The sequence below is a fragment of the Anneissia japonica genome, unplaced genomic scaffold (assembly GCF_011630105.1).
Source record: "Anneissia japonica isolate Jap-2015-1 unplaced genomic scaffold, ASM1163010v1 scaffold287718_len389476_cov179, whole genome shotgun sequence".
Lineage (NCBI taxonomy): Eukaryota > Metazoa > Echinodermata > Crinoidea > Comatulida > Comatulidae > Anneissia > Anneissia japonica.
Window position 1 is genome coordinate 321,545 of NW_022702098.1, and position 9,791 is coordinate 331,335.

The window sequence follows — 9,791 nt, forward strand, 5'->3', positions numbered from 1 at the left end:
CGTTTGGTGGAATGAGGTCCTCTTGCTGACATACAATGTGATCCTCCATAGACCCATGATCAATAACTTTAACTCTATCTTACGTTTGGTGGAATGAGGTTCTCTTGCTGACTGCCAATGTGATTATCCATAGACCCATGATCAATACCTTAACTCTATCTTACGTTTGGTGGAATGAGGTTCTCTTGCTGACTGCCAATGTGATTATCCATAGACCCATGATCAATACCTTTATCTTACGTTTGGTGGAATGAGGTCCACTTGCTGACTGCCAATGTGATCTTCCATAAACCCATGATCAATATCTTTAACTATATCTTACTTTTGGTGGAATGAGGTCCTCTTGTTGACTGACAATGTGATCCTTATAAAACACTATCCAGACAGCTACCCATATAAAACCAAGCATTCCAAACGTATAAAACATCATTGGCCAATTCATATGAGGACATATCTGCAAACAAAACAAAAAAATTAACGTTTTATTTTTTATTGAAACACATATCAGGATTGCCATATGCCAAAATCAGCGTACTGTAACTAATGTTAAACTGAGTAATTATTAGCAAAAAAAGTGGCAGTATTGTATACTTTAGTACAGAGAAGCTGTATAATTGATAATTTTGGCAATAGTAAGTCGATTCCAGTATTAATGACCTATCATTTTTAAAGCTTATAATGTGGAAAATATTAAATTGATTAGAAAGTAAATTTTCTTGTTTTCGGTCACCGATTCTGGTTTTGGCAAGTCCTTAAGTAGTGAACTTTAGCAGTACAATTGGGGAAAAAAAGCCTGCTGTTTTTTAAAAAGTGCACACAAGCCACATTTTACACTTTTTTGCATTTCTGCTCTTCTACTGATGCACAATGCAATTAAGTACTAATAGAATTTTACTAGGAACCAAGGCCCTATAAAAAAAAAAAAATAAATAAATATTAGTTTATCACCCTATCTAGGCGGGAAAGATGGGAGGGAAGCTTTTTATTTTTAATTTCTATTTTGCTAAAGCCAAATATCTCCCTTTGTCTGTTTCTGGTGCATTGATATTTAAAGTAAAATACATGATTGAAATAATACAAACAACATCTACTTACAATTTACTATAAAATGGAAAAAAAAAAATTTCACCCAGAAATTTTTTTTTTTCAAAAATATTTTTTTTTTTAAATACCTTTAGAAGACATGCAGGATAAACTAATCATTTTTTGTGTCTACTGCCCCAACGGGGGCGTAGACACTATGTCATGATGTAGCAATTAAAGATGGCGGAAAAGGGTAAATCCGGTTCAGGCATGATGGGTACTACTACCACGAGGTAGGGGACCACTATTGACGATCGAATAGCGTTTGGAACTTGAACAAAATTGCGTTTGAAACTCGAACACGCATTATAGAGACGCATTAGCGTTCGCCACGAACGCCTTTTACCGCCATTTGAAGGACGCCCTCTAGAACTTGGTAGTACTCTTCGTGATCAACGACATAACATGGTATCTCAAAGAGTTACTAATTTTTTAAGTGTTTTTAGTGTAATATAGTAGTAGGCCTATACAGAATTATTTTTATGAAAGGAAATTTGCATGAAAAATTCTGATACACTACAATAATACAGACATCTACATACTGAAGAACATAAGATAAAATATTTAAAAAAAAAAAAAACTCGCTAGGAGCCTATTTTTTTTATTGGGCCTAATAGTATGAAAAGACATCCATGGTTCAGCGCACACAAACAATGGCTACTACCAGTTTAGTCACCTCCAGCTACTGTAAGATGTTCTTTTACTTACCACAGAAGCAAGCATTTGTCCAACTGACCCAAGTGCTACCAGCCAACCAAAAGCCCTTGAGCGTTCATTTTCTTGAATATTATTTGCGAAAATGTGAAATATGGTGGGAAGGCAGAAACCCTCCGCAAATCCCAAAATGGCTCGGGAAAAGACGAGAAGACTGAAAAACTCGGCAAGAATCGGTGTTAGGAAAGTCGATGCCGACCATATTGAGACCGCAAGCAGCAACACTATTTTGCCTCCAAACTTCTGTGCGGCTTTTCCTCCAATCACCTGTAACGAAAATGAAATTCACAAATTAGAGAGAAATTCGGGAAAAAAAATGAGAAGAGAGGATTGGATTGGTTACAGCAGAACTTACGAGATGGATACCCCTGTCTAGTGCCCATTGACTGATATAGTATTGCTGATGTTGTACCATAAGTAGCACTATAATTTGAACTAAGTTATAAACAGAAAAGTAAATCTTATAAAAGCATTTCCCTGGAGAAAAGAATTCCAGCGAATCAGAAGACAAACATCATAATAAAAACATAAAGAGAATATAAAAATTGAAAAAAAAAAATATTACTGCTCTGTTTTACCTTTTAATTTACACAAACATGACTAAGAAATATTGTACTACCATACGGTCTCTAGACACATCATGTTAAAAAAAAAAAGTGGATCAGGCCTAGAAATGGATCCGAACTCAAATCGAGAAAAAAAAAAGGAGAAAAGAAAAGACAAGAGAGGGAGAGCATACACCAAAACAAGCTATCTTTTAAATTTATTCTTTGTATCACTGTCATGGTCAAGCATTTCTAAACAAATATCTCAAATACACCCTGGGCCTGGGCCCCCAGACTCCCTAAATTTTTCAAAAATTATAATAAAAAAATTGTGAAAAATGGAAAATAGTAATTAAACTTAGGTTCATTTCCGGTGCCATAATCATACATTTTCTTATAGTTACCAACCTGAGAAATTTGAAATACATGAGTGACTATACCAGTTGACTGGGGGGGAGGGGGGGCGGGGTAGCCGGGGTGCAGGGACAGAGCCCCAGTTGGGTATGACGATCTGAGCATTTTTAAGCTGTTTAAAATTATTTGTTGACAATTCCGGGTACATAAACAAAAATATTCTAAAAAGGCCATGTATAAATGAGTTTTAATGTAGGCACTATGTTTAATTTGAAAATCCAAACTAGGCCTATGTATACAAGCATTTTGCAGAAACAAATGCTTGATCATAAATTTGTCAAGCATTTAGCACATGTCTATGCGTGATAAGGAATTATAACAAATTCAGGGGAAAATGTATTTAAAATTAGAAGAAATTGGTTTTTAATAAAAATATAAAAACGGTCATACAGTAACTTGAGTCATTATAAGGCCCTGTAAAAGGTTTTTGTTATCTCGTTAGAGAATCAATTCACCGAGAAAATTTCTCTTTCCCGACCCAAAACAACCCAGCCAACCTCACGCTCTGAGGCGCGTGCGGTCTTGTGTGTACACTGTCACAACCAACAGTTGATTATGTGACTGACCTTTACTCCCAGGGATGCCTGGTAGCTCGGCCCACAACCAACTGGTGTATAGTCACGCATTTCAAATCTCTCCTGGTTGGTAACTATGTGAAAAATAAAATGAATGGTGTACCTGGCTACTAATATAACCCCATGCAAAGGCACTCAAAATCCATCCTTGAACCTGAAGGTTCCAGCTGTACGTGTCACTCATTGGTACTACGGCTATCGGCATGATCACTCGGTCTGCTGCATTGATAAAATTGGCCAGTGAACACAAGCCCACAATCTTGGCGTTCCTTGCCCCAGACACAAACATGATGACTTCTGATGTGGACTATTTAAAATACATACAGAATGTTAGGTTAGTTAGTATAATAATAATATAGTAATAGTACTATTATGCCTCCTCTAGTATGTACAGTATATGAAATATGAAATAAGAATGTACTCTCAATGAAGTTTTAAACACAAAAGGAGAGTATTTTCAGTTGGCACTGTGTGTGAAAAATAATATGCTGTTTCTGGAGCTATACTGTACCGTATTTCTACTTCACTTGCTAAAGGTACGGTAAATGGCATTACGTTACCATCACCCAATGAAGATCGCCAACAGTGTGAGCAGTGAGACTATTGTAGCAAACTAATATGTTGGCCTACTTGATTAGCTAGGCAGAGAGTACAGTATTTTTCTTATAATACTGTAATCGATAAATAGGCGTAAGGGTTCCACTCAGTAATAAGAGTCATGTAGTTTATCTATAACCATATCAAGAAAGGCAGAAATCCTCAGGACCAAACTTTTGACGTAGGTCCAGGCCAACTGCTTAGCTCAATCTTTGGTCTAGTCTATTTACACGACAAAACTTGCACTAAAAAACTGAATATATACTGTAAACTGTAATAAGAAGATTCATGTAGGCCTTCTAGCACAGTTTATATTGCATTAAAGTGTTTTAAATGGGCCTGCATCAAAAGTACATTCGGAAAATTTGACACTAATATTATCACGTGATTGGCCTGAGGAAACTCATTCCCTTGATCTGGATACTGGCCGATGTTTACGATTAGTGGAAGTACCATAACAGCGACGGAGTCTACGTCAAGTTGGGTAAATGTACAGTTGCATGTGTATTCAAAGTATGTATAATATTTTGGTTGGATTGTAAAGCGTGGTAATTTCGTGTATATTCAGTATAAATTTCTCGGGCTAAAACTTTGGAGATTTTGGGGGTTGATACCTCCAGACTTGGTATGATCACGTAGGAATTAGTTTATGACTGAAGCCACCACAGACTGATCTATCACTAGGCAGCAGGGCCGCCGCCAAGCGAAAGCAAGGCCTAGATTGTTCGCCAAGTGAAGAATCCAAGCAAGGCCTCGGCCTAAAGGCTTATGCCAAGAGTTCGGCACAGAATTCAGTCCCTGTTTGATATGGCTATATATAAATAAATGATGACATGACTCTTAGTCCTTACTGAGTGGAACCATACACTTATTTATCGATGACAGTACTAAGTACTGTACAGCAGTATTGTACTTCTTGTTTTTGCCTAGTTATCTTGTTCTATAATAACCAGTACATTACATACCCAGTACGCTTTTCACCGCTCATCGCAGGTTGTCTGCAATGCCAGTCTTGACAAATGATGTCATGCACATTCTGGCATTTCGTTGTTGGGTGATGGCGACGTAATAATGCCATTATTTACCATACCTTTAGCAAATGGAAGTGGATAATACGGTATCGTATCAAATCTAGGCTAGGCCTAGGTAGGCTAAGCTAGCCTAGGCCTAGGCCCTAGCTAGGCTATAAATTATTAATGTTAGAAAAAAAAAATCTAAAAAATCGGACAGCACTGATTAAATGGACACACTTTGCTCTTGGTTTGAAAGTTTTCTCAGTGTTGCGTAAGACCCAGGGTAGCTTAGTCTAGGGAGCAGGCCTAGCTTGCGTTCGTCAGGGCCTAGGCCTGCCTTAGGCCTCGTCGTACTACAAGAGTGTACCGTAGTGTAGGCCTACTAGGATAGGCCTAGCTAGGCAGTCTCACTCACTCAGATAATCTACGCTAGGCCTACAATCTACATACAATACAATAATACCATGGACTTAGAAAGGCATATGCCTAAGCCTATCACAAAATTCATTTATTCCTACTTACCTTATGCAATTGAAAGCATATAATAACTGCAAAGACAAACTGGAATGGTTTTACACAAGGCTAGGCTAAGACAGGGACAGGTAGCCTACCTTGTTTGTATGACTAGCTAGAGGGAGGTGCGCCCCTGGAGCTGTAGAGCTAGCTCTGGCTGAGCAACGTGGAAGCAATGAAGTTTCGTTGCAGTGACATCTACCACATGGCGTTCTAGCTCAAGCTCACGGTTCTGTACTGATGCGCATGCGTATTATCCATTTAGTCTGTTGTTAATTGATGGCGCAGTAGGGTTCTACGGTAGATATAGAGAGTTTGGCCAACTCTGTTTCACGGGATTCGATATACGCGCGTGTGGTTGGGTGGATCGCAATCACATGACTTACACCGGCCATGTTGTCACCAAAACAAGACGTTAAAGCTATACGCGCGCATGCGTTTGTTAACGACATGGCGTCCATGCGCCAAGTTGGCCAAACTCTCTCTATCTACGGCTCTGGGGGAGAGGAGATTGGATAGATTAGAGCATTACGTTTGTCAACATTCTCATAAATAAATAATAATTTCATTTCATTTAATTATTTCTCTCATACATATAAAATACAATGAACAATACATTAAAATAGTAAAGCAAACCCAAATAATGAAAAAAGGGTCATAAAAACATCAAAGGAGACAAAAACAGGAAAAACCAAAAAGTGAACTGAATCACTATCAAGTTGCTTCCCTTACAAAAAAAAAAAAAAACAAAAACAAAAACAAAACGACAATATAAATATAATACAAAAATAACTTTAAAAAATCTATGATAAAATATATTTGCTCAGTTAAAATTATGTGTTTGTATATATCATTATTATTCCTATTATTACCATTATCACTGTCATCACTAAAACACTTTTAAAAGACCTACGGGATGAACTTAAATTAATTAAAAGGGTATTTCTAATACTATTGGGTAGTGTGTCCCATGCCCGCGGAAATTAATTAAAAACAGAATATTTACAGGCATTAGTTCTAGCAAAGGAATGAGTAAAGGTAATATTATCAAGATGGCGAGTATTAATTTTAACAAACTTAAAAATGTCAAGCGAATATATTATATTTCCCCCAGAGACAGTTAGCAACACTGAATATAATACATAATAACAAAAACTATCTTCAATAGAGGTAACAAAACCGAGGGACAGAGCATACCGGTATTGAATACTATTAGTTACTGCACCTAAAAAAAAAATGTTCTTGCACTTCGGTTTTATTTTCAGTGCAGTCCTTGAGAGACGATACTGTGTTATGCACTTTATGTTTACTATGGTTGAAAATTGTTGCACAGATGGCGTTCCATATAGATCTAATTATTCCTTGACGTTTGGAAATAGAGGCAATAGATATTTCAACATAGAGTTATTAAACGTATTCTTATTATAACTCTATGTATTTCATTCTACTATAATCAAAGAATACCTATATTCTTTGCTATAATAGTCCTAGAGGTAGTGATTGGAATAGAGTCTGCGCTTTCTTTTAAAAAATGGCCTCTACCATGGGCGCAGACATCTTGGAATATTTACCTACTGTATATTCCAATGTCCTGCGCCACTCTGGTCTCTGATCTCTACTATTATACTGTAGCCTGATTGTTCATCTGGCAATCATTGTACATTAAAAAAAAATTGAGGATACCGACTCATGTTTGGGAGCCCATGTGACTACAATTTTAGACATTTGGCATTAAAAAGCGCGAGCGAGAGTCGCGTTGTTAGTGACGTCGATCACTAAAGCCGGACATTCACTGCGTCGTACGACCGTCGCACGACGAATCCACACTTGTTTCCGGCGGCGATAGACGACGCAACGACGCATGCTGATTGTCAGTGGCAATCTGAACGGATCCTCATTAAAAAGACGATCCGTTGGGCCCGCGTCTTTGTCGCGTGCGTTCTTCGTCGTAACTTGGCTTGCGCTTTTTAAAACTTCCACAAACAAACGCAAACACAAACAATTTTTCACTAGACTGATACGTTACCTTAATATTTGCAAATGGTGTCGGTGGCTTCACTAAAACCAGCCAATGAGCAATCCAGATATAATACTAGAGATCATTGGTATGCGCCAATGGTGAAGGCTATCGATAGAGCCATGATTTGATCTAAGTAATTATTATTCAAACAAAACAGCCAAAACCCAAACTTGCCATGGGAATATTATGACAATTCAAGATTGTTATGCTTCATGATAACTTGAAATTTTATTTGGAGAAAAAAAGGTACTGTTTTCTTTTTTTTTTATTCTTACTTGCTTTGCAGTATACGTTTGAAATTTTTAATGAATTTAATTTGATTGGTAATATGTACATGGAGTTTTTATTAGTGGATTTTATTCGTTTTTGGCATTATTTACGAAACAAGATGTGTATAAGAGACAGCAATAATATCATGGACTTCGCATATATCTGTCTCTTATACACATCTAGATGTGTATAAGAGACAGGTCCTGCGCCACTCTGATCTCTACTATTATACTGTAGCCGGATTGTTCATCGGGCAATCATTGTACATAAAAAAAAAATTGACGCCACCGACGTCATGTTTGGGAGCCCATGTGACTACAATTTTAGACATTTGGCATTAAAAAGCGCGAGCGAGAGTCGCGTTGTTAGTGACGTCGATCACTAAAGCCGGACATTCACTGCGTCGTACGACCGTCGCACGACGAATCCACATTTGCTTCCGGCGAGCTATAGACGACGCAACGCCGCATGCTGATTGTCAGTGGCAATCTGAACGGATCCTCATTAAAAAGACGATCCGTTGGGCCTGCGTCTTTGTCGCGTTCGTTCTTCGTCGCAACTTGGCTTGCGCTTTTTAAAACTTCCACAAACAAACGCGTTGAATGATTAGAGGATGATAGGAAAAAAGACATTTCATAAAATTTAATTTTTTTTTTTAAATTAATATATACCGTATTGCAAGAATCGTTATTTTAACCAAATGTCAACCATTTTTCACTAGACTGATACGTTACATTAATATTTGCAAATGGTGTCTGTGGCTTCACTAAAACCAGCCAATGAGCAATCCAGATATAATACTAGAGATCATTGGTATGCGCCAATGGTGAAGGCTATCGATAGAGCCATGATTTGATCTAGGTAATTATTATAATCAAAGAATACCTATATTCTTTGCTATAATAATAGTCCTAGTAGAGGTAGTGATTGGAATAGAGTCTGCGCTTTCTTTTAAAAAATGGGCCATGGGCGCAGACATCTTGGAATATTTACCTACTGTATATTCCAATGTCCTGCGCCACTCTGATCTCTACTATTATACTGTAGCCGGATTGTTCATCGGGCAATCATTGTACATAAAAAAAAAATTGACGCCACCGACGTCATGTTTGGGAGCCCATGTGACTACAATTTTAGACATTTGGCATTAAAAAGCGCGAGCGAGAGTCGCGTTGTTAGTGACGTCGATCACTAAAGCCGGACATTCACTGCGTCGTACGACCGTCGCACGACGAATCCACATTTGCTTCCGGCGAGCTATAGACGACGCAACGCCGCATGCTGATTGTCAGTGGCAATCTGAACGGATCCTCATTAAAAAGACGATCCGTTGGGCCTGCGTCTTTGTCGCGTTCGTTCTTCGTCGCAACTTGGCTTGCGCTTTTTAAAACTTCCACAAACAAACGCGTTGAATGATTAGAGGATGATAGGAAAAAAGACATTTCATAAAATTTAATTTTTTTTTTTAAATTAATATATACCGTATTGCAAGAATCGTTATTTTAACCAAATGTCAACCATTTTTCACTAGACTGATACGTTACATTAATATTTGCAAATGGTGTCTGTGGCTTCACTAAAACCAGCCAATGAGCAATCCAGATATAATACTAGAGATCATTGGTATGCGCCAATGGTGAAGGCTATCGATAGAGCCATGATTTGATCTAGGTAATTATTATTCAAACAAAACAGCCAAAACCCAAACTTGCCATGGGAATATTATGACAATTCAAGATTGTTATGCTTCATGATAACTTGAAATTTTATTTGGAGAAAAGGAAGGTACTGTTTTCTTTTTTATTCTTACTTGCTTTGCAGTATATGTTTGAAATTTTAAATGGATTTAATTTGATTGGTACTGTGTACATGGAGTTTTTATTAGTGGATTTTATTCGTTTTTGGCATTATTTACGAAACATTTACTTTTCGATGTATTTTGTACAGTCAGTTGAGTTTATCTCTATTGTTAAACTAAGCAGGAATTAATATTTACATTTTTTTTTCAATATAATTTAATATCAATAATTACTATTTTTATAAAGTA

General features: G+C 37.3%; 1 protein-coding gene across 1 annotated transcript in view; it reads right to left on the reverse strand.

The window, feature by feature from the left end:
• LOC117103783 (ascorbate transporter, chloroplastic-like) overlaps positions 1–5,618 on the reverse strand; it is a 12,451-nt gene extending 6,833 nt beyond the window's left edge. Inside the window, exons 1-4 of the mRNA XM_033244402.1 lie at positions 5,464–5,618; positions 3,435–3,638; positions 1,792–2,064; positions 323–454 (exon numbers count right to left, since the gene is read on the reverse strand). Of these exons, the coding sequence (XP_033100293.1) occupies positions 323–454; positions 1,792–2,064; positions 3,435–3,620 (591 nt within the window). The 5' untranslated portion in view covers positions 3,621–3,638; positions 5,464–5,618. The remainder of the gene's footprint in view (positions 1–322; positions 455–1,791; positions 2,065–3,434; positions 3,639–5,463) is intronic.
• Between the last annotated feature and the right edge of the window lie 4,173 nt (positions 5,619–9,791).